General features: G+C 40.3%; 2 protein-coding genes across 5 annotated transcripts in view; one reads left to right on the plus strand and one right to left on the minus strand.

Annotated features, from left to right (window-relative positions):
• tmem45b (transmembrane protein 45B) overlaps window positions 1-1,797 on the plus strand; it is a 16,753-nt gene extending 14,956 nt beyond the window's left edge. Inside the window, exon 6 of the mRNA XM_034178465.1 lies at window positions 1,381-1,797. Within this exon, the coding sequence (XP_034034356.1) occupies window positions 1,381-1,492 (112 nt within the window). The 3' untranslated portion in view covers window positions 1,493-1,797. The remainder of the gene's footprint in view (window positions 1-1,380) is intronic.
• nfrkb (nuclear factor related to kappaB binding protein) lies at window positions 1,620-22,670 on the minus strand. Of its 4 annotated transcripts, XM_034178462.1 has the most exons (27): window positions 22,617-22,670; window positions 22,173-22,174; window positions 21,990-22,125; window positions 20,429-20,630; window positions 19,251-19,378; window positions 18,994-19,165; window positions 18,536-18,640; window positions 18,377-18,450; window positions 18,216-18,297; window positions 17,946-18,141; window positions 17,739-17,844; window positions 17,522-17,648; window positions 17,357-17,434; window positions 17,184-17,260; window positions 17,050-17,096; window positions 14,680-14,743; window positions 14,292-14,466; window positions 14,082-14,188; window positions 13,006-13,129; window positions 10,476-10,555; window positions 10,045-10,241; window positions 9,659-9,929; window positions 9,390-9,569; window positions 3,966-4,697; window positions 3,226-3,332; window positions 2,943-3,078; window positions 1,620-2,062 (listed from the first exon to the last, which is right to left on the minus strand). In XM_034178462.1, exons 3-27 carry the CDS (start codon window positions 22,116-22,118, stop codon window positions 1,922-1,924), a joined length of 3,837 nt encoding a protein of 1,278 aa, XP_034034353.1. In that variant the 5' UTR covers window positions 22,119-22,125; window positions 22,173-22,174; window positions 22,617-22,670; the 3' UTR covers window positions 1,620-1,921. The 4 variants fall into 4 exon arrangements, with proteins under 4 accessions (XP_034034353.1, XP_034034354.1, XP_034034355.1 ...); XM_034178463.1 differs by lacking the exon at window positions 22,173-22,174 and having other exon boundaries at window positions 22,624-22,639; XM_034178464.1 differs by lacking the exon at window positions 22,173-22,174 and having other exon boundaries at window positions 14,680-14,740; window positions 22,483-22,634.
• Window positions 22,671-25,112: the final 2,442 nt, after the last annotated feature.

Raw genomic sequence — 25,112 nt, forward strand, 5'->3', positions numbered from 1 at the left:
CCAGTGACAAGGTCCGTGCAAACATCAGTAAGATCCAGACCTGCAAGCGGGATATTCAGCGTCAGCACTGTGGATGTTTACCCAAGGCACACACACCATATGTGCCTCTCTTGGAGAGTCTGCGGTCTCGTGTATATGCAAGTACATAGATCTTGTCAAGAGCTGCATCAATCAGTTCTTGACAAGATCTACCTTGTGTTGTTGTCACTGACTGAGTGAGCTACTATCCAGTCGGTGTCCTTCATGCTTGGACCTCAAGTGACACAGCGATGCTTCTACCACCTATCCCAGAGTGCATGGAGGAAGATCCAGGCCCTGGGGAAGACAGAACCGCTCTGATGACAAATGGTAAATGGACTGCATTTTTATAGCGCTTTTCCGCCTGCATCAGATGCTCAAAGCGCTTTACACATCAATGCCTCACATTCACCCACTACACACTGGGAGCAACTAGGGCATTAAGGACCTTGCCCAAGGGTAAGGCTGGGATTTGAACAGAGGATCCCCTGGTCTCAAGCCCAACACCTTAACCACTAGACTGTCACCTCCGCACTGTCAAGCACTTCTGTGAGATGCTTGATGGGCTGGCCTTCTTTCCAGAAGACGAGATGCAGGACAGCATGGCTTATCTGAGGGAGCAGACAGGATGGAGGACTTAATCGACTACTTCAATTCAGTGTCCGTAAGCAGAACCTTCTGGCATGTTCAGGACCAGTACAGCCTGGAGCCACTCCACCACTGCGTGTCAGCAACATTCCACCAAGGTTCAGCATCCCCATCTGGAACGTGAATCAGGTCACCCTGGAGGGAGGAGATAGGATGAACAATGCATGGGAGGGCTGGAATACTTGGGCATCACCACCTCTCGTTCTGGACTGCTATGGATGGGCTCTGTAAGGACAACAAAATGGTGATCAAAAAGCAAAAGTGATCATCCTGGGTTGAGTTTCAGAAATGCCTCCAGACCCTCTGCAAGGACTTCACAGCTGAGCGTAGATCTAGGACTGACTTCCTCAGTGCAGTAGCCCACTGCATCAGACTAGAGTGAATTTGTTCGATTTCATGTGATATCTAGAATTTGTGATATTTGATATGAGTACTACCATGTAATAAGTCTAATGTGATATGAAAATGATTGTGTATAACAAGATCACTAAAATTTTGTGATGTGAGCTTGTCTTTCTTTTTCACTAAGGTTGTGAGCTTTTGTCTGCGCACCTTTAAAAGTGACATGCACATACATAACGCTTGCACCTTTTGATGTACTTTCAATTTCTTTGGCACCAAAGGTGGAACAGTTCTTTTGTAAAGTTTTAGTGATTCTCAAAGCAGGAACTGCCATTTAAAGCTTGTCCCTCCCCACCCCCTCTCTTCCAAAAGGACAATGAAGCGTTTCTCGGTAAATGGACGGAACGTGGAGCTTGGAATGCGAAGCACCTCCTCCAGCTCAAGCACCAAGAAAGCTTTACTTGAAGAGTCTGATGAGGAGTAATCATCTTTTAAGACACTGCACCATGTACTTGTTGTATAGAATAAAATCTGTGTGATTTCTTAAGTCTTTTACATAAATGACTTGACATGTACAAGTCTTTGTCAAAATACAAGGATTAAAAACACTGCATTATAGTATCAGCTTTATTGTTCAGACAAATCAACTGCTTAATAAAGACAGAATTAACAGGGATGAGGAAAGTTTAATTAGTAGTTTTGTGTAGTCAACATCCGCTTCGATTAATCGGTTGGTTGAGATCAACACTAATTGAAAAACCTGCAGCAGCGCCAATCAGAGAGGTGTTTGCAAAGAACAAAAGCATGAAGACACACCAGCTGCACAAACATGGGAACTTGAGTGTGAGCTAAACATATATACTGATATGTTCATATACATAGACATAATACTGATCTGCTGGCTGAGCTGGATTCACTGCTGTGGTCCAGGTGAGGGATCAGGTACACATTTGGATGAAGGTGCTGTTGTGACTACAACTGTGGAAACTGCTTTCGGTGACCCTGTTGCCATCTGCTGCTGGAGCTGCTGTGTTGGAACCGCCTGGATGCGAACCTGAAGGAAGAAAGATGGATTTTGTGCTGCTGCTGCCACTACATATGCTATTAAAACATCTTCACAAACTATAACCTAACGGCCCAGTCACACTGCGTTAGCTGAATGAAGGGAAAAAAAAAAGTCAAATCGTTGAGGAAAAAGTGGACGAATGAGTCCCATCACTGAAAAGCCTGTGAGTGCACAGCACATAAAAGACTGAAACAAAAGAAAAATGAAGTGAACGGTGACCTTGATGCTTAAAATCAAGATGAAGCGCCACCATGTGATCATTTCTGCAGCGAGTCTGGACAGCACAGACTCGCTGCAGCTGTGGTGTCTTGATGTGTGTGCGCACGTTACAGCCAGAGACTGAGAGGCTGGAGGCTGGACGACAATCAAACGGGACACTGACAATATGGGAACTAATCAGACGATGAGGAACCGTCAAGACAGAAAGCAAAAATACGGATGAACTGAGATTGTCGTAGGGATTTGTTCAAATTTTTCAACAGTTTGAAAATTCTGATGAAGACCCAGCTACAGGAAGGAAGCTGGACGATGGTTAAACGATGTCTCAAAGTTAACCTAAGTCCAGATTTCTTGTTTCATTTTGGCTTTGATGTCCTTTGGTAGTGCCGTGTGACCGGGGCTTAACTGTCATTTACCATCAATGAAAATTTGTTTTCATGTTCTGTCACTATACACAGATTAGATGCCATTCAAATTAAAATATCTTGTAGAGCACCAATTCAAAATACAGTAACTGCTTCATAACAACTTCCTTGACAGTACTTTATGCTCAATATCAAAAGAGGAAATAAGGGACAAATATTAAACCCTGAATGCGGTGGATGATGAGACAGTTTTGCACCACACTTTGGATGCAGAATAAGCTAACCTGTGTGGCCTGTCCTTGCTGCTGGAGCTGCTGTAACTGTTGTGCGGTGACAAAGCTGACCGGCTTGTTCCCTGCAATCAGCTTTGTGCCAGTGGGCATGGTGGTCAGGATGATGTTCCTACCAAGGCTGCTGATACTGTTTGGAAAGGACAGAACAGGAGCAAAATGCTGTAAATTTTATTATTTTTAATCAACTGGTAGATTCATCTGATGAAATGTCTTTTTTTTTTTTTTAACAGCCAGAGGTGACTGTCTTTTACTTTTAACTGATTATGAAACTCACTTGGGGTTTGGCGTTCCTTTCACTATGGGACTGGTCACAACGTTCTTGTTCTTCAGGGGTTGGTTGAGGACAGAGAGGGGCACTGTGATTCGTGCAGGCAACTTTCCCTGTGGTGTTGTCAAAGAGTAATACTGTTGCTGAATCACAAAACCTTTAAAACTAAATGGATGGTTGTGTCAAGGTTTAAAAATCATAAAATGTATATAAGTAAGCATGATACATCAGGTCCTGAATAGAAGCCAAAAATGTACTTCGCACCCTAGTGACTGGTGGCAGTACAGATCCTTAAGCACATTTATTTCATGTATGTTGTCATCTTATAATTTCAGTGAACACATTTGAAAACATTTTTCTCCTCAAACATGTAATTAGTTTCTTTACGCTGTTCTGAATGTACATGTATTCCATTAATGGCAATTTTGTTTCTGAAAACTTACAAAGAGTGGAACACTGTGACAGATTAATGACAGACCATCAGCGAGCTATATCAGCTCTCAGGTCAATAAATTAACAGTCGAGCCATAACTTAGTCTGCAGCGTCATACTTTATAAAGCTGGTCTGTGTGACAACCAGATAATACCAAAGTCCACAGCCAAGGGAGAAAATATTCTGAGCAAACTAGCAAGCAGAATACAAGTTTAAAGCTGTGTAAGGTCACAAGTATACTAATTAGTGCGCAAGAGCAACTAAGAGGAAACTTTTATTTTAAATATACACACAACCTAATGGATGATCTTACCGTTTGTGTAGTGACCACATTAGCAGGGACCTGCCGTACAGCGGCCGTAGCTGTTGCAAGTGTTAGTGGTGAGCCCGAGGCTGCAGGCCCCACTGTCAGTCCCTTGGCTCCGGCCATGACACCGGCAGCCATGGTCATTACGTTAGCACATGTGGAGGCTGTGGGTGGTTTACTGACAGTGGTGGGTGTTACTGTGATGGTTTGTCCTGGTTTCTGTGGAATAACACCAAGACCTGGCATTATGCGAATGGTGGCACCACTCTTGTCAGGAGTGGTGACGGTGGAGAAAGTCCGAGATTTCTGGTCAGCCACAGTAACCGCCAAAGTGGGCATCAATCGTATGCCTGTGTCTCCTGTGGCTGTTAATAAGGTGGAGGGCCCAGGGCCTGTTTTAGAGGTCTGGACTTCCCCCGTAGAGGACAGTGAACTTGAGGAGGCAGAAAGTGAAGGGTGGGGTGGTGTTACGTGGATAGTAGCTGATATGCTCTTGCTACCTGCGGTGGCATTGCTCAGAAAGTCAGGTGCGAGTTTGACAGTCGCAACTGGGGATTTAGCAAGTGTAGCCATCATGTCAGGGGTGATTCGCAACACAGTCTGGCCTTTAGCATCTGTAGTTATAGAGGATGGTGGAAGGCGCAGGACGTCTTTACTCTGAATGCGCAGGTTTGTAGCTGTTATTGGAATTCCTGCTCCTCCTGGTGTCTTCATTCCCAGTTGGCCTGTGATGGATACCTTGGAGGGGGGAGGGGGGGGTTTATAGGTTACATGGTTTTCAGGCAGCAGTCTGTGAGCAGAAACACAACCCCATATATTCTGAATCTGTGAAATATATAAAGTACAGGCTGTCTTGCTGGTTTTGACCGTTGACAATTTAACTTATTGGTAAACAAATTACAACACAAGTTTTTTCGACTTCTCCCTTTTTGACTAGAGTTACCACAGCAGACCCAGTACGATTCTGCATGCTGATTTGACAAGTTTTATGCTGGATGCCTTTCCTGATGAAACTCCACATCAAATGGAGAATGGGCACTGGTGGTCTTGAACAGGGGACTATGGCGTCAGATCAGTGACAAAACCCCACTCGCCTAAAAAATGCGTTCACGCATAGATATTAACTGCACGCGCGGAAATTATCTCTGCACGCACAAAGGTGATGCGCGCGAGGACCAGCGCTCCCCCTGCTCGCTTGACCTTGATTTCTGCTTGTCCAAAGTTGATTTCTGCTCGCGTGCAGAGAATTCCTGCTCACTCACTTGAAACTTATGGCACTATGGGGGCGGAATTATGGCACTATGGGGGAGAGAACCAGGTTGGCACTGGCTCTGCTCTGATTGGCCATCTCTGGAGAGCAAGGTTTGATTGACAGCCCTCCTCTCTGATGCGGAAGTCAGTCAGAGACAACGGCCTTAAGCGATTATCACCTCGTTTCTGCTTAAAACCTCACTCCAGTTATCATCTATCTCAGCGACAGATCTCTGAAGCTTCTGTACAACAATCATTTCCACATAAATTCAGCATTATTTCATAACAAATTACAGAAAGTCCTAAAAATCCCCTCCTGACACCGGCGCATCTGCAGACTGACTCTTTACGCCCAAACCGATCAAAGGGAATAATGTGATTATTAACCATCAGATGACAAGTTGAAACCTCTTAAATCACATGCAAACCATGACGCCACCACCTCCCTGAAGGAGACAAAGGCATCTCCTTAAAAAAAAAAAAAAAAAAAAAAAAAAATTATTTATGAATCAAATTCAAACAAAACAGGTCCTGTACAAAATCCTGAAATAACTGTATACATGAAAATATGAAGACAAGAACATAAGGGGCTTACTGAATATCATTTACAAATAATAAAATAAGAGAAAATACAGGACAACCAAACATTTACAAATCAAATTTGTCTGTAAAAGAAACTACTTTTAAAACATTATTGGATTCAATCAATAATAGAGATGTATTAAATTTAAACTCATTTCTCCAGTGAGTAATGTTGGGTTTTGTCTTGAATAAACGACATTTGTGTATGTAATGTTTGCTTAGTAAAATTATATTATTAATACCAGTCATTACAGTTACTTAATACTTGTCTCAAAAATTCACCCAAAAGAGATTATATTCTTAAATATTTTGGAAAGGAGGAAATACAAAAGATTAGAAGTAAATATTTAACATTTCTAGTCTCACCAAAGATGAAAGAACTCCAATTGAAAATTACTAACAAGATTTATCCAACTAAGGAGTTTTTAAAACAGAGATTCCAAATGGATGTTGGTAACTGACTGGAACTGAAGACCTGCTGGACCATCTTTTGTTTTTGTGTTTTTGGTTTGACCTTCAACAATGGACTGTCTCTGAAGGAATTTGGATCGGCGATCTAAACATCACAAACATCAATTCTGGAATATTAACTGCAATGACTTTGGTATTAATAATATAATATTACTAAGCAAACATTCTCCGCGCGAGCAGAAATAAACTTTGCGCAAGCAGAAATCAAGTTTGAGCAGGCGTGGGGAGCGCTGGTCTTTGCCCGCAGCACCTTTGCGCACATGCACAGCGATACAACCCCAATTAGTGTCCTCAGTTCCCAAATGCTTATTGAGTGTTGTTAGAAGGAAAAGTGATGTAACACAGTGATAAACATACCACTCTGTCCAAGCTTTTTTTAAACATGCTGCAGGCATCCATTTCAAAATGAGCAAATATTTGCACAAAAATAATAAAGTTTATCAGTTTGAACATTAAATATCTGGTCTTAGTGGTGTATTCAATTGATTATACCATGGTCAGTGAGAATTCCATGTCTAATTGGCGTGCATTATTTTCGTGTATACGCACATGTAGTTTAACAAGTTAAGTCACTGTAATATCACTCCGCTCTGGTCGTCACCATAATAACGCGCAAATCAGTTGGCGCAGATCACCTTTGTTTTGACAGGTGAATGACAGAAGCGCGATAAAACATGAATTTCAATATTTTTGGCCAAAATAAAACATTTGAGGAATGGGAAGAGGAGGAGAGCAAACAAGAACAGCAAAAGCAACAAACGGCATAAAGATTTAATATCGGACGAACTGGACAAGATTGAAGACGGGAAGGAAGAAGAGAACATGAAAAAAGTTAACTCAAATAAATATTTGTGTGTAAGCACAAATATAGAAGCTTCGCGTCGTGGTGTTTTAGACTCCGCGTCGTGCATTCAAACTGTATATTGCACGGCTTCGAGTTGTTTAATCCGCTTTATACCATGGTCCCACACAGTGAGCTTACACACAAATACAACCCCTGGCAAAAATTATGGAATCACCGGCCTTGGAGGATGTTCATTCAGTTGTTTAATTTTGTAGAAAAAAAGCAGATCACAGACATGACACAAAACTAAAGTCATTTCAAATGGCAACTTTCTGGCTTTAAGAAACACTATAAGAAATCAGGAAAAATAATTGTGGCAGTCAGTAACGGTTACTTTTTTAGACCAAGCAGAGGGAAAAAAATATGGAATCACTCAATTCTGAGGAAAAAATTATGGAATCATGAAAAACAAAAGAACGCTCCAACACATCACTAGTATTTCGTTGCACCACCTCTGGCTTTTATAACAGCTTGCAGTCTCTGAGGCATGACAAACAGTACTCTTCATCAATCTGGCTCCAACTTTCTCTGATTGCTGTTGCCAGATCAGCTTTGCAGGTTGGAGCCTTGTCATGGACCATTTTCTTCAACTTCCACCAAAGATTTTCAATTGGATTAAGAGCCGGACTATTTGCAGGCCATGACATTGACCCTATGTGTCTTTTTGCAAGGAATGTTTTCACAGTTTTTGCTCTATGGCAAGATGCATTATCATCTTGAAAAATGATTTCATCATCCCCAAACATTCTTTCAATTGATGGGATAAGAAAAGTGTCCAAAATATCAACGTAAACTTGTGCATTTATTGATGATGTAATGACAGCCATCTCTCCAGTGCCTTTACCTGACATGCAGCCCCATATCATCAATGACTGTGGAAATTTACATGTTCTCTTCAGGCAGTAATCTTTATAAATCTCATTGGAACGGCACCAAACAAAAGTTCCAGCATCATCACCTTGCCCAATGCAGATTCGAGATTCATCACTGAATATGACTTTCATCCAGTCATCCACAGTCCATGATTGCTTTTCCTTAGCCCACTGTAAACTTGTTTTTTTCTGTTTAGGTGTTAATGATGGCTTTTGTTTAGCTTTTCTGTATGTAAATCCCATTTCCTTTAGGCGGTTTCTTACAGTTCGGTCACAGACGTTGACTCCAGGTTCTTCCCCATTCGTTCCTCATTTGTTCTGTTGTGCATTTTCAATTTTTGAGACATATTACTTTAAGTTTTCTGTCTTGACGCTTTGATGTCTTCCTTGGTCTACCAGTATGTTTGCCTTTAACAACATTCCCATGTTGTTTGTATTTGGTCCAGAGTTTAGACACAGCTGACTGTGAATAACCAACATCTTTTGCAACATTGCGTGATGATTTACCCTCTTTTAAGAGTTTGATAATCCTCTCCTTTGTTTCAATTGACATCTCTCGTGTTGGAGCCTTGATTCATGTCAGTCCACTTGGTGCAACAGCTCTCCAAGGTGTGATCACTCCTTTTTAGATGCAGACTAACGAGCAGATCTGATTTGATGCAGGTGTTAGTTTTGGGGATGAAAATTTACAGGGTGATTCCATAATTTATTCCTCAGAATTGAGTGAGTCCATATTTTTTTCCCTCTGCTTGATCTAAAAAAGTAACTGTTACTGACTGCCACAATTATTTTTCCTGATTTCTTATAGTGTTTCTTAAAGCCAGGAAGTTGCCATTTGAAATGACTTTAGTTTTGTGTCATGTCTGTGATCTGCTTTTTTTCTACAAAATTAAACAACTGAATGAACATTCTCCGAGGCCGGTGATTCCATAATTATTGCCAGGGGTTGTATTTAAGTCAACTTTTTTCGTGTTCTCTTCTTCTTTCCCATCTTCAATCTTGTCCAGATTGTCCGATATTAAATCTTTATGCTGTTGCTTTTGCTGTTCTTCTCATTTACTCTCCTCCTCTTCCCATTCCTTAGACTCCGCGTCGTGCATTCAAACCGTATAATGCATGGCTTGTTGTTTAATCCTTACATATAGGTTGAAGACGATTTGCAAATGACTGCATTGTTTTTATTTACATTTCACACAATGTCCCAACTTCATCTGAATTGGGGTTGTAATTTGCGCGCGCAGTTAATATCTACGAGTGAACGCATTTTTTATGCGAGTGGGGTTTTGTCACTGATCTGACGCCATAGGGGACCTTCTGCTTTGGAAGTAAGTGCACTGACCACTTGGCTATCACACTGCCTATTAGTAAAACTAAATTCTGAGACGTTCCAATTTAAATAAGCAAAGTCACCTGTTTAATATTTGGGTTAGCGACTCCTTGAAGCACAGCTGATGAGGCAGCGTTGGTTGCTGGGCTACCTGGTGAGCCAGGCTGAGGTTTGGCCATAGTTACAGCGGAAACAGACAGCGAGGTCGGCATATGTACCGGGCTACTAGCAGACTGACTCCTCAGTGGAACTGAAACCATTGCCTATTGATACACACATGGACATAATTAATTATAAATCTGTAACACACACAGATTTTTTTTTTCGTGTGCTTTAACTCTGTTCCTCTTACCTGAGAAATGCCCTTGGCTGCCATTGAAACAGGCATCCTGATTTGATGAGGAGGCTGGTGCACCAATGTGGCCTGTTGACTTCCTGTGGAACTACCGAGGCCAGGCTGAGCAGAAACTACCCGTACCTGAGGGAGGGAAGCCGCTGTCAAGTGACTCATTATCCGGGCAGCGTGTGGAGTTGGGACTGGCTGTGATGGTGGTGAACTAGCCTGACTACTGGGCAAGATAGTTCCCAGCTGGGGCAAGGAAGGAGGGGATACCAGAAGAACCCTGACAGTGAGAAATGCAACAGATAAATGTAAAGCCACTTCCACAAATAACATAAATTTATCAGGACTAATCAAATTAAAGTACTGATAAAGAGATGTTTTTGTGTGAAACTGACCCGGTACTGGACTTGGCTGTATCTGGAACTCCAGTTTTAGTTGGTGTAGTGGCAGTAGAAGCTAAGGGTGATTTAGGGGTTCCAGGTGTGTTTGGGGTGGGAATCGTAGGGATTGGTGACATAGGACTGGATCCTATATCCTGTCCTGCTTCCAGATTTCCAAGAGTTTTGCTGCATCCATCTTTACTGCCAGACTTCTACAACAGAAACAGGGCTCAAGAGTCACAATGAACGGTCTCCATTCAAATTTTAGGTTTCATATTCTAGTAAACAAGCTCATTAACAAAATGAAAACTTTAATTACAGAATCATAACTACCACAGTACACTCTGTAAAGTAAAATAAATAAATAAATGCAAACCATGTATTTTAGCTGGTATAGAGTAGGTGTATTTTTTGCTCCTGCAGTACAATAGAAGTAGTGGACTCACAGGTTTTGATGCAGGTTTAGGTTTTTGCTGTAAAGCTTTTCTTGCTTTAGCAGCAGCAGCCTGAGCCTGGTGGATCCTCTCTGAATTGAAGAAAAGAAAATCACCACAATTATTATTTTTTTACCCACAGCAGTGACACTGATTTTGAGTCACTTTATGAATCTATTTGCAGGTCATCATTCATTTTCTACACCCCCATAGTCCAATCAAGGGCCATCGAGCACTTTGTTCTGAAGAAATACCCTAATGTGTTTTTTACTGGAAGGCCACACTTTTAAATGAAGATGGACTTTTTTCACCCATCTATTTAGAAGAAACCTTATTTGGACTTATTTGAAAGTACAACGACAGCTCTTTTAACAAGATGAAGAAAATTAATGGTGAGTTTATTTTATAAATGTACTAAAAAAAGGAGTTTACATTTAAATTACGTTGTGCGCTCACCACACATACAGTATGATCGCCTTTTCGGTTGATTAAAGAAGTAGTTTGCACTTGTAACAAAAACATTAATTAGTACTGTACTTGTTTTGTTTTTTTTCCCTCTTAAAGAGGCAATTTTGGACAAATGCGACTTATACTCAGGTGTGACTTATACTCTGGTGTAACTTCTATATGTTTTTTTTTTTCCCTCTTAAAGAGGCGTTTTTGGACAAATGCAACTTATACCCCGGTGCAACTTATATACAGTGGTATATAAAAGTTTGGGCACCCCTGATGATTTCCATGATTTTCCTTTATAAATCATTGGTTGTCTGGATCAGCAATTTCAGTTAAATATATCATATAGCAGACAAACACAGTGATATCTGAGAAGTGAAATTAAGTTTCTAGTATTTACAGAAAGTGTGCAATAATTATTTAAACAAAATTAGAAAGGTGCATAAATTTGGGTACCTTTTTCATTTTATTGATCTGAATACATTTAACACTAATTACTGGAACACAAAATTGGTTTGGTAAGCTCATTGACCCTTGACCTCCTTACACAGGTGAGTCCAATCATGATAAAAGGTATTTATTTATTGCTATTTGCAAATGTTTCTCTTCTTTGCATCTCTTTTAATGAGTAGCAACATGGGAGCCTCTAAACAACTCTCAAATGACCTGAAAACAAAGATTGTTCAACATCATGGTTTAGGGAAAGGATGCAAAAAGCTATCTCAGAGATTTCAGCTGTCAGTTTCCACTGTGAGGAACATAGTGAGGAAATGGGAGACCACAGGCACAGTACTAGTTAAGGCCTGAAGTGGCAAGCCAAGTAAAGTCTCAGGTAAGCTGAAGCGAAGGATGGTGAGAACAGTCATAGTCAACCCACAGACCTGCTCCAAAGACCTACAACATGATCTTACTGCAGATAGTGTCTCTGTGCATCATTCAACTGTACAGCGCACTTTGCACAAGAGATGCTGTATGATGCTGTAATGCACAGGAAGCCTTTTCTGCATACACGCCACAAACAGAGTCGCTTGAGGTATGCTAAAGCACATTTGGACAAGCCAGATTTTGGAATAAGGTGGTGTGGAGTGATGAAACTAAAATTGCGTTATTTGGACATAACAAGGGGCGGTATGTGTGGCTACCTACAGTAAAATTTGGAGTTGGTTCCATCATGCTGTGTGGCTGTGTGGCCAGTGCAGATACTGGGAATCTTGTTAAAGTTGAGGGTCACATGGATTCCAGTCAATATCAGCAGATTCTTGAGAACAATGTTCATGAATCAGTGACAAAGTTGAAGTTGCGCCGGGGCTGGACCTTTCAACAAGACAACGACCCTAAACACTGCTCAAAATCTACTAAGGCATTCATGCAGATGGCCATTCCAGAAAGTACAATGTTCTGAATGGCCATCTCAGTCCTCAGACCTGAATATTATTGAAAATCTGTGGTGTGATTTTAAGCGGGCTGTCCATGCTCGGAAACCAACAAACCTGACTGAACTGGAGATGTTTTGTAAAGAAGAATTGTCCAAAATACCTTCATCCAGAATCCAGACTCTCATTGGAAGCTATTGGAAGCATGTAGAGGCTGTTACTTCTGCAAAAGGAGAATCTACTAAATATTGATGTATTTTTTTCTGTTGGGGTGCCCAAATTTATGCACCTGCCTAATTTTGTTTAAATTCATACACTTGATTTGACAAAATCATTGATTTGAATCTCAATTTTGAGGCTGTTCTGCAAATAGTTTTCAAATAAACAATAAATATAGCAACTTATGATCAATCCATATCAATTTCAGGCTTAAAATAATGTACAGATTTAAGCCCCACCCATTTTCGATTAAACCACACCCACTTCCAGTTTAGGCCCCGCCCACCCCGAGTACAGATACAGATCATTTAGATGGTTGAACAGATAGATAGTGGTGTAATCGCTCATCCCTAAACAGGACTCTAAGAAAGCTACAGTATTTATACTTTTTAGCACATTATGAGGCTTATCATCAAAAGCCTAAAATATATACACAGGGTGCTTGTTTATATGACACAATGTCAGTTGACAAAAAAAGTGGTGACACGGTTACTCACCGAATTCTTCTTGACTTCGATTACGATGGAGGTAAATCCATAGTTTACGGCCAATGTCATACTTCACACAAGGGTCTTTCTCATAGTGAAGCCTATCCAGAGCCCCACTGACCACCGTGTTTATCTGAAAACCACAGAGAGCCTTTTTCTTAGAGCCAGAAATGGGACATAAAGCCAGTATCTGACTATCCAAATGATTCACAACCAGTACAATATAACAGTTAGGACAGCAATACAAAAAATGTGTCACATTTGTCACGATTTATGGGAGATGTGTTCATCAAATGACAGAGGCATATTTGCACATAAATTATTGTTTAGAGAGCACTCTTTCCATCTCAAATGGTCAACTCTGACAGAGATTAAAGTAGTACGTCCCTCTGGCTTCTCCCTTGTTTCACTCAGGGTCACCACAACAGATTCAAGGTGGATCTGCATGTTGATCTGGCATGTTTTATGCCAGTGTCGCAGTCTGACCGGTCCTCCCTAAAGATCGGGCCCCCTGCCTTCACTGCACATGCATCATTTCAGAGCTTCAGTAGTGGTTCACCCATTATCGCCTCGTTTTTACTTAAAACTGGACTCCAGTCATCATCTATCTCAGCGACAGATCTCTGAAGCTTTTGTATAATTTCCACATAAATTCAGCATTATTTCACAATAAAAGACAGGGGGACGATCACAGTGCGACACCAGCGCTTCTGAGTCTGACTCTCTACACCGAAAGTAATCAAAGGGAAAAATGTGATTTTAACCATCAGATGACAAAATAAAATCTCTTAAATCATTCTAAAGTCAGTTATAAGCAGAAACAAGGCGCTAATCTCATAATCGCTGCTCTGAAATGATGCATACGCAGTGAAGGCAGGAGGACCGATCTGTAGGGGGGATCGATCAGTCTGCAACAACAGATGTCCTTCCTGATGTAACTCCACGTTACATGGAGAATGGGCAGGGGTGCTGAACCGGGAACCTTCCACACTTCCACACTAGAAAAAAGTGCACTTAACTACTTGGCTACCACGCCGGCTTTCTGGAAGAGATTAAACTAAATTTCTAAAAGTAAGATTTCATACCTGTGCACTTGTGACATCGGGAGCAAGAAACTGGGAGTCTTTCAAAAGTTCACATATCTCTGCTCGGGTTCCCTCTCCGTTGGGTAACCTGGCTGCTGCATCCCGCACTGAGGACAAAGTAAAGGACAGAACATAAAGGATTTCTGAGGCGTTCCTCAAACAGGTGGTTCACCATAGAGACGACAATCTGAATAAAACAGCTGGTCTTACCAAGAGAAAGAATGGTAACATAGGGTGGGCGGTCTGAGCGGAGCAGTGTATGCTCCCTGGCTTTGTTGAGAGACATCTCCTTGTCAAACACACCTTTAACAGGCCCCACAATGGACTCAAAGCCATGCATCCTAAATGTGAAGGCTTTATGTGGCTGGCTGTATCGCTGCTGCTCCTATTAGATCAATAGTAGGTATGGTGCCTCAGAGAACTTACTCAGTTGAGCACATCAGCAAGAGAAACACTGAAGTCACTAACTAAAATTCAGTACCACGATGCAGTGGCTACTGCAAGAAAAACATTTTTTACTTCAAGAAAGGAAAAAAAAAACACAACTGTCATGTGATTTAAATTATGATGCATAAAAATGAAGAATGAGAGAACAAACCTGGATTTGAAATACTTGTTTCTCGTCTCCAGTACTGGGCCGCACCACATAATCAATGGAACTGCTTGAGAAACATCACAACTTTTAGAATGCCGCATGCTGTGATAATGTTAGCTTATAAATACTAACAACCTACAGTGGACTTCGTGACCACCAGCACTGTGATTACCAACAAGGCCAATAAATTGATTAACGCACACTTTCTCTACAGATGGCATGCAGCCAGTGTAAAGGTTCCCTGACACTTGCACGACTTTTTTGATCCACACACTTGCACGAACACTGTCGTGACGATCCCACCCGCTGTGTTCCCAGCTGGACACCGTGCTTTGTTCCACTGGCTGCCACGTGTTGTGAGCTGGACGCTGCTTATATAAAATAATTATTTTGTAGCAGATTACTCATTTTCTGAGATGGATGTTGAAAAGAGCTCTAATCTCTTCCGGAATCACAGAGGAGCGCTCCAGCTGCTGCTTTCCTCACGCACGCACTTAATGAGGTGAAGAACGTATTTGGAGCCTTCTAAAAGTTAATTATTTGCCACGGTTTTATTGTAATTGCATGTTCATCCCTTCTTGTGTGCAGCTGTAAATGTATGTTTATGATAGCACAGTTTACAACGAGTCTGAGATACGTTTATTCGCGGAGCAGTCTTGCAAGTGTCAGGGGGCCTTAAGAAATTTTCAAAAATGTAAATAACATTCAATTTCACAGTTGAAAACAGCTGGTAGCTTGGCTCAGCACATACACACCACACAGACTGAGTATAAATACTAAATCCTTTTTGGAAGATTGTTTTTCTATTATTTTTTTCTGTCTCCAATTTCCTAACATGATTACAATGCAGCTGATTGTCAAAATCTTTTGTCAAACCTTAATAGGAGCACTGAAAGCACTACTATCTGGGCTTTACAGCACTTCACTTAATCCTTCTGGCCTCCCTCATTTTGTTCAGGGTTAGCTCCGGTATGAATCTGCGTGTTGATTTGGCACAAATTTTACAATGGATGTCCTTACTGATACAACTCAATATACAAGAAGAACATGAACTGGCGTCCTGGAGATGGGGACCTGCTCATTAGGAGGAAATTAACTGCTTAGGTCACCATGCTGTCCCTTACATTATAAATAAAAAAAATATAAGAGATTGATGAATGCTTCCCACATCTCTAAAATACCATCTATCTGCTGCAGCCAGGTGAAACACAGGCATCCCCTTGGCCATCTCAAACTACTGGGGTCCTCAACAGTCAGGCACCTGTGCACAGGATCATGCAGAGAAATGCGCCACACATGATTGTGAACTTGCTAACTTCAGAATTTAAACTGTTTTTAAATTTAATTTAAACTGAATTTAAACTGTTCTTGTTTTCCCCTGAATGTAGCAATAATGAAGACCGCAAAACAGCTCCCAGTTCCACGTCGGGCCGGTGCTCACATCCAGTTTATATGGAGTGAAGCGAACAAGAGTCCACAACTCCCTATGGACAGTTGGGTGGACTGTGATAATACATGTTAAGAGTCTTGTCCAAGGTCACAGACAGGTCACACAAGCGGGATTCAAACTCAAGTCTATGTATTGGCAGGCAAGGTTGGGTAGGATTACTTTGAAATGTAATCCAAAAGTAATCAGATTATAAGTAATCCAAATGTATGTACATACATACGTACATACATACATGTAATCCACATGTATTCTTTCAAAGTAATCCTACCCAACCTTGTTGGCAGGCCAGCTCCTTATCCACTGAGCTACCTTCTCTGCACAATAAAGGGTCAAACAATTTGTGTGCTACAACTTTTTTATTTTATTGATTTTTTTTTTTTTTTGTAACTTAACTGACATTTTCTAGGGTCTAGGTGTATCTTACAGCTAGGTAGTAAGTAGCTGGTGGGTTACCAATCTCAGTTCTTCCTCACATGGTGGTTTACTTTAATCCTATCTGAACATGTAATTAACTATTCAGAACATAAAATACACATGGTAAATGAACTGCATTATATAGCGCTTTTTCCATTTGCATCAGATGCTCAAAGCGCTTCCCAATAATGCCTCACATTCATCCTGATGTCAGGGTGCTGCCGTACAAGGCGCTCACTACACACCAGGAGCAACTAGGGGATTAAGGACCTTGCCCAAGGGCCCTTAGTGATTTTCCAGTCAGGCCTGGATTTGAACCAAGGATCCTTTGGTCTCAAGCCCAACACTTGACCACTAGAATGACATCCATCCCACAAGAATGACATCCAAGCAGTACTTCAAAACTATTATGGTATTTCAAATGGCTTGGAACCCAACAAATTCTTCATTAATTTTCTGTAGCTCCTTCACTTGACTGACTTATTTATCGTGCTTGATGGATAACTTACACTCTGGGTATAGGAGGAGTCATCTCAAACAGTTCTTCATTTTCAGTCTGTGGAAGAAAAAGTATTTTCAAATGGTAATAAAACATAGTAAACATACACATAATATTATATACAAAAGAAAACATTTACAATACCTTGACAACAAAATCTTTAGAGTCGAGCCACAGCTGACAGAGTGCACTTACATCCTTCTCTGTATCATGAGTAGGGCCTACAACACGTGACCGATATTAATTGCATCTGCATTAAAAAAAAAACAAACAAAAAAAACTGCATAGACCAGGAAACAAAATAGGCGACGTCTTACCAATCCACCTCCACTGCTGAGATTCAGCAGAAAATTCCACAAATGGAGAAAACCCACTGGGGAGTGCCATCATACCATCTGATGAACACAGAGTGGAAATAATACATGAGAAGCACGGGAAATAACATGAAGCCTGACCATTTCTATTTCATTACCACTACTTACCTTTAGTTTCTCCTGCAAGAAACTGCAGGGCTTGAAGAACCAGTTCAGACCAACAAGAAGCAGAGGAAAACCAGATATTGAGAGAACTAGCTGGAGAGGACTGCCACATTTGCACCTTCTCCTCTAACTGAGAGAAATAAATCAGGATTATAACGTTTTAGCGCAACGACTCCATCCTGGAATATATACTGTATGTAAATCTGCAATGAGTGAATACCACTGAGGTTGAGACAAGGATTTCTGTCTTAATTATGTTCTCCAGCAAGTTAAAGAAACTGATGGCTATTTCTTCAACTATAACTGGGCTGCTCTCCTCCACCATCCTGTAATAGCAGAGATGTTTAACATTACTCCTGCATTAAAGCTGATTCCACACAAAAGTCCAAATGTTCCAGAAAAACAAAAAAAGCACAGCAGCACTCACTCCTCCTTGATGTTGACCAGTGGAGAAGATGGTGTATCTGGCAGGGAGTTGATAATATTTGCTGGTGGAGCCGTTTGGGAGTCTGAAGGTACAAGAATTTCACAGGGATCCTCGGACTCCAATTTTATTGGTCTCATTTTCTTCCTCCTTCTCTCGTCTCGTATCTTCTTCTTTGGAAGAGGCAGCTCAAAAAGTGCTAAAAGACAAAAGAAATGTGACAATTTTGTGGGCTCTCATCTGAGCGTAATATCTATAAACGCATTAACTTACATATATTTCCTTTCCGACCAATATTTGCTCTTGAAATGATATCTCCGAGATGGATATCAGAGGTCATTAAGTCTGGGTGATCCTGAGAAAACCAATCAAAGGTTACACATGAAGCAATAAGTAGAAAACACATCTCGCATTTTATCAAAAAGGTCACCTACTGGCTGTCGTTTTCTCTTCTCTCTATGGTTTTGCAGCATAGCTTTCAAGTCCTCCTCTTCTAGTTCTATTTTGTCTGGAAAGAAATAAAATGTCTTTACACACTTCATTCACTGAGCAGAAACAACAGCCTACAGGTGAATACTGCAGACATTACTGACCAGCGGTTTTCATGTCTGGAGTTGAGAGGGTGTGCACAACTCTGAGTGAGACTGTGGCCGTTGGAGAGGAAGGCGATTGTGGTGCTTTGGCCCATAACGACAAATCTGTGAATGCAAAATAATAATAATAATAATAATAATAATAATAGGAAATCTCAAAATTATTGCATGACTTTGGAAAAATCATCACCAGAAATCCAACTTGCATGTAATTTTCAATGTGATGAAATAAATATTACCATGGTCGTTTAAACTGATTTCTGGCCTTGACCCCCACCCCCCCACCCCATCTCTAGAATTTAAGCTTCCAATTATCATTTGAGTACAAACAATTTATTTTCCATATCGTATCATTCTTTAGTTATGCATCATTTCATAAGGTGGCACATAATTTTAAAATAAAAGATATAATATAAAGTCATAGCCATAACAGTAATAATATAAAGTAACAAACTTACCCTCATCATCAGATGAAGGATTACTATCACCACACTCAGTTTTAACCTCTTTTAAAATGCGGCTTAATCTTCTTCTGACCCTTGACTCCCGCATTTCAGCATGAGACCTACTGGGCAGTTTTCTTTTTGGTGGAAAATCCAGTCCATTCTGAACGGCATGCTCTAGCAGCTCCTACAGAAAGAAGACAATAAGACGACCTGGAAGGTGCTGTATACTGTGGACCTCATGAAAGGTGTAAAGAATGTTACTGTTGTACCTTTCTGGAGACAAGGATCTGCTTCAACAGTCTGTGGTAATACTGCTGAAGAGAGTACAACTGTCGCTTCTTCTGGGACTTGGCACACAGTTCTCTGTATTTGACCACCTCTGGATTGAAGTAGCCATCTGGGTTGAGATAAAGAACAATATTACACATACCAAAAAAAAAAAAAAAAAAAATATGGGGGGAGGGGGGCATTCTAAAGTACAATTTGAATGATATAAACACAACAGGAAACAACATAAATCCTTCTCAGCATAAAATGACCATTATTTTAAAGTTATTGATAACACAGAACACTAACATTATGTCAGTGCTGCAGTTACATCTTATAAACCATGTAGCAGTTTGTTAATAACAGCCTCTTTACGTCCTGATTTAACCAAGTTGTAGCAGCAGCTTGTGTTATGAGCACTGCTAAACTCAACAAATGGCAGACAAAACAACAACCTTTCACAGATTAAAAAAAAAAAAAAAAAACTTGTGCAATGCAGTAAAATACCTTTATTTTTAGAATAAATTACTTAGAAAAGAAGTTGGTCCTACATAGGCCCTGTGTCCTGTTGGTGTTGGTCTTTATCTGTGGATTCCAAAGTGTGAAACAGATGAGAACCTATGAGTTTTCACAGATGGGATGCCAGTCCAATGCAAGTTACTTTGCCAGCTGAGACCAGTAGTGTCTTTTCCAAGGACACAGGCAGGCAGTGTGACCAGGAATCAAATCCAGGTACCCAGTAACCCAACATCGTATTCACTGAGTTACCCACATTACTCTGTAAATTTAACATTGTGGAAAAATGCAGCCAAAGCCTCCCCAGTTACCCCTAAATTATGCCAATTATTCATTCAGACGCTTTTACATGTAATTCCATAAATTTTTGGAATCTTCCAAGGGCTTTAAAGAGGATTCCATCTTAGTTCACGTAAACTGGTAACCCACTGAAAAACTGACAGTAACAAACAAACAAGCAAACCCATCTTGTAACTGCTACTTATAGCAACTTTACATGGAAATAATAGACATTCTGCCTTAAGATACATATCAGTTAATAAATTGGACTTTGTGAGTAGGTTAAAACTGAGTTTGAAAGATTTTAGTTACAGTATATGTAAACTTTTTTCTGTAACTGTAGTTGCGTGCTGGTGAGTGAATGATTGAGATCATTCAGAATTACCTCTGAACATTTTTTGTGCAAGGTGAAGGGGATTTCCAAAGGTAAAATTTCTGTTGTTGAACAGGTCACTGATGGTGTTGTCCTGCTCTGCAATATTGTTGTCAGGAAACTGTGGTAAAAACTGACGAAGGTGCTGCCTCTGGGAGTCTGACAGCACTTCTGCCCATGTGCTTTCAGTTATCACAGAGAAGAAGGTTTCAGGCTGTTAACAACAAATAGTGAACAGAAATAAAACTGTGCACATAAACCAGGAATGGCCATTTACACTCAACGGAGGCACGATCATGTGCAGGTTTTCAGGCAAAAAAATCTCTGTCAACATGATTATGAGGCTAAATACCTTTACTTTTGTTTTCTAGCCATAAGCAGGGCTGAAATTATGTTTTGAAGCGACAATCTAAAACTGTTTCCCTGGTTCCAAATATCTGTTATGATGTTATGACGACTGTCCTCTATGCATTTTATACTTGAAGCAGGAAAAAAAGAACACTGAATGCTTAACATGATTGGGATATGCACTTGGGGCATTTCACTCAGAGGTGCTATGCCTTACCATGTAACACCACATCCTCTCACACTCTGTAATGGGTCACAGCTTGAAGTTATCATACATGCCACATATTAATAGCTATGGGATAAACCCTAAACCTAACTGAAACCCTAACCTTATGGGATAATTAACACAATTAAGTATTTTGGATTGTCAATATAGCTATGTATAGATAGCAATTTCATAAAACTTACCAGTGAAGTGCCAAGATGCTGGAGTGGAATCAACTTCTACTCACTCTTTGTCCCCCAGTGCCACATAACTGTCATTCCCAACTCTATAAAAGCCTCAATGTTAAAAAGTCTACAAGTAGCATGTTAAAGCAGTGGTAAAACCAAAACATAGTGTTGAGAGTTATAGTGCTCATGGTAAAGAGGACCAAATTTAGACAGTTTAAATGTCAAATCAGTGCTTATTTAGGATGAATACAGAATAATCTTCATGTGCTGCGCAGGATTTCATTCCACCCTGGCACCTCTGGTTCTTACTGATGAATTCCACTCTTCTAATTGAAAGAGTGCTGTCTGATTTGTCCATCAGTCACTAACCTTAATGCCCTAGAGACAATAAAGTCTACTGCCGTATAATTTGATTTTAGTAGACATACATAATAAAAAAAAACAATTCTCGAGGTCGGCACCATGTCACTTTGACAAAGTGGCCAATCCCGAAGGTGAGAATTCGTACTTCCGTGACTGCTGTTCTACTGAAATCAGCTGGTTTGGTTTTGTCTCTGGCTTGCCTCTAACAGCCTGCTGACATTGCCTGGAACAATGAGATTTGTACACCAAGTTGACCTGAAATGAACCACTGACATTAAATCGACTTTACTGACAAGTCAAACCCCTTGGAAACGTGACCAAATTGCATGTATTTGTATTGAGTTCAGTGATGTGTTCACCAACAAAACCCAACCCTAGATGTTACATGCCCGGATGACTGACCTCGAGAATGAAGTATAACAACAAATCAGTTGACTGAAATAACAGCCAGTACAGAAATGTAACTCACATCTTCCAGTAGGTCCTCTGGGAGACTCACTCGACAGTTTCCCAGCATGCATTCTTCTGTGATTTGCCCATTATAGCCACCTTTTGGACCAAGATGGTCTGAAAGTGTCTGATTAAGGGGATTCATCATCACCTACCTGTGCAACAAAATAAACGACCCATTTTTATTCACGATGCACAACACTGCTCCCTCATGAATTTAACATTTCACTAAGTTTTTTTTTTTTTAAGAACTCAGTAGCTGACAAAGACAGGCTGGCAATTGCTGTTCTTGTTGGTCTTCCAGACATTTCAGTTCTTTAAACTGACTTGGAAAAGTGGCAAAACGTCTTAAAAAAGGACAAGAAGACCAGATGTAAACTTTGTGATATCTCCTGACGCAGCGAATGAGAACCTTTATCGGCATTAATTAGCACGTTAAACCATTAGCCACCTTGTTTAGCCTTAGCTGGCTAAAAACAAAGGCGCTAACTGCAACGCTTGGCAGTTTTTACCATAATCCTGTTGAAGCTGCTGAACATACATTTTATGAATAGCCTACAGCCGAAACTACATGCTTAAAAAAAAATCACAATACGTGCATGAATTTGCTGTTTGTTAGTGAAATTTATGAAGGACAATAAATAACGACGTACCTCCGTCTTCTTCTACTGCGAACAGCAGAGACGATCAGAATCTAGTCGTGTTTTGCTGCCCCCCACAGGAAGACGAAAGCATTTGTTCAAGATTTGGAACTTAGCTTGTTCATAACGAGCTAAGTCACAGAAACATTGATTCATGGCCAACGTCTTGTATGAAACGGTGAAATAATAACTAAATAGTTTAATTTTAGACAACTGTTATTTTCATTATCTCAAGCAAATATATGTTTAATTTGTGACGGAGGTACAGCTAGCCAAAGAGACAACTAACTTCTTTTTCAAAAATCCAGACTTTTTTTTTTTTAAAGAAATTAAATTTCACCACTGAAGCAATTGACCCTACAGGTGAGTACTCACTGAGTACATACTTAAGCTCACAGTTGTGTGTTGAATATTGCAGTAAGTGAACACTATTTGGTGCACTGTGCTAGAAAGGTAAAACAAGTAAATATCTCAGAGTACTCAAAAGCTACAGTGAAGAAATATTTCAACAGGAATTGCAGAGTGTTGATAGGAATAATGTGGCAACTTGTTCAGATGTAAAACAACCCTGGTCTTTGTTCACATATCAGTTTCTTTCAATTTTAGACGAAACTAACTAAAAATGGTACAACAGCTTTTGGTTGTCAGACGGTTGCCAATACATTTCAGGAGTACCTCTCAAATATTCTTCTTTGGTGCAAAAGTTGCAGAATTGTACAGGAAAATACAACCCAAATTCCAATGAAGTTGGGACTTTGTGTGAAATGTAAATAAAAACAGAATACAATGATGTGCAAATCCTCTTCAACCTATATTCAATTGAATACACCACAAAGACAAGATATTTAATGTTCAAACTGATAAACTTTTTTTGTTTTTGTGCAAATATTTGTTCAATTTGAAATGGATGCCTGCAACACATTTCAAAAAAGCTGGGACAGGAGCAACAAAAGACTTGGAAAGTTAATGAATGCTCAAAGAACACCTGTTTGGAACATTCCACAGGTGAACAGGTTAATTGGAAACAGGTGAGTGTCATGATTGGGTATAAAAGGAGCATCCCCAAAAGGCTCAGCTGTTCACAAGCAAAGACGGGGTGAGGATCACCACTTTGTGAACAACTGCATGAAAAAATAGACCAACAGTTTAAGAACAATGTTTCTCAACATTTAAATCACTAAGGGCCCTTGGGCAAGGTCTTTAATCCCCTATTGCTCCCGGTGTGTAGTGAGCACCTTGTATGGCAGCACCTTCATATCGGGGTGAATGTGAGGCATTATTTGTAAAGCGCTTTGAGCGTCTGATGCAGATGGAAAAGCGCTATATAAATGCAGTCCATTTACCATAATCATAGACCTTGCTATTTATTGTCTGTAAATATTATTTTAATAATGTGCAAATATCATACTTATACTCTTATTTATTATGTTTTGTTGTCTATTGTTAACTGTTACCTCTCGTCATATGTCATATGTATTCTTGTTTTTACATTATGGTACAAATCAAATCAAGCCAAGTGTCTTCACATCCGTCCATCTGTCTGTCTGCCTTTCTGTGTTCAGTCCAGTCCTATTACTGCCAAAGTCTTCAAATTTACAGGGAACATTCTTGGGACCCAGACCTTGGACAAGTTCAAAGATGGCTAACCTTGACCTATTTTAAGAGGTTAAAAAGTCACATTCTGTTTCAATCTGTTCCGTGTTGTTTTTGAGTGGTGGGGTGACAGCCAGTCAGAGCAGAGCTGTGCCATGACGCCAGTGGCAGGTCTGTCTAAAATTTCTTCATATATGTGTTTATATAATATGTTTCTCATATATTATGTCAAAGCTTGCGAGAAATAAACACTTCTGAAACTGAAAACAATGTTTTTCGAACCTATAACACCTCTGAATAATTTAGAAGACATTTTTGCTGACATTAGCGTGATGATGTCACAGCTGGTTTAGGTAGCTGCATAGCACTGGTACCACAGTCTCTTATACAAAGAGACTGGTAGCGAGTTTTTGAAAACATGGCTATGATTGGTCCATCTGATACATTGGCCGCTATTGGCTATCACGCCACGCTCTGTGATTGGCTGTGGAGTAACTGCTGAAAATGTAAGTTGGTTCCACTCCTCCAGAGACTGTGGTACCAGTGCTACGTTGTAAACAAAGGCTGCAGCCAGTCAGACAGTGGCGTGTCTCAGCCAATCACCAAAATGTCAGAATCCTGACTAAAAGTCACGTGACCAAATAACCCGATACCGACTCCTTTGCATAGGCTGGAGGAGTGGAACCAACTTTAGTAGCTGCAAAACTCTGTTTCGTTTGTGTATTAATATAACCTCTTTGTCATTTATTATGTTAAAGTTAGTGAGAAATAAACACTGCTAAAACTGAACACGCAGTTTTTGGAACCTAATAACACCTCTGGAACAAAATCACAAACATTAGCATACATGCTAACGTTTGCTAAGTCAATGCTAACTTCCTATGATGTTAAATTTGTCTCATTAATAC

The sequence above is a fragment of the Thalassophryne amazonica genome, chromosome 9 (assembly GCF_902500255.1).
Source record: "Thalassophryne amazonica chromosome 9, fThaAma1.1, whole genome shotgun sequence".
In the NCBI taxonomy this organism is placed as follows: Eukaryota; Metazoa; Chordata; class Actinopteri; order Batrachoidiformes; family Batrachoididae; genus Thalassophryne; species Thalassophryne amazonica.

What these genes read in the sequence shown, in the direction of transcription:
- nfrkb (XM_034178462.1), bottom strand. Translation starts at nt 22,118, where the DNA reads ATGATGAATCCCCTTAATCAGACACTTTCAGACCATCTTGGTCCAAAA. An exon ending in TCCTTGTCTCAACCTCAGTG is followed by an intron (nt 17,649 to 17,738) that starts GTATTCACTCAT and finishes TATTTCTCTCAG; the next exon opens with TTAGAGGAGAAGGTGCAAAT. An exon ending in TCAGCAGTGGAGGTGGATTG is followed by an intron (nt 17,261 to 17,356) that starts GTAAGACGTCGC and finishes CACGTGTTGTAG; the next exon opens with GCCCTACTCATGATACAGAG.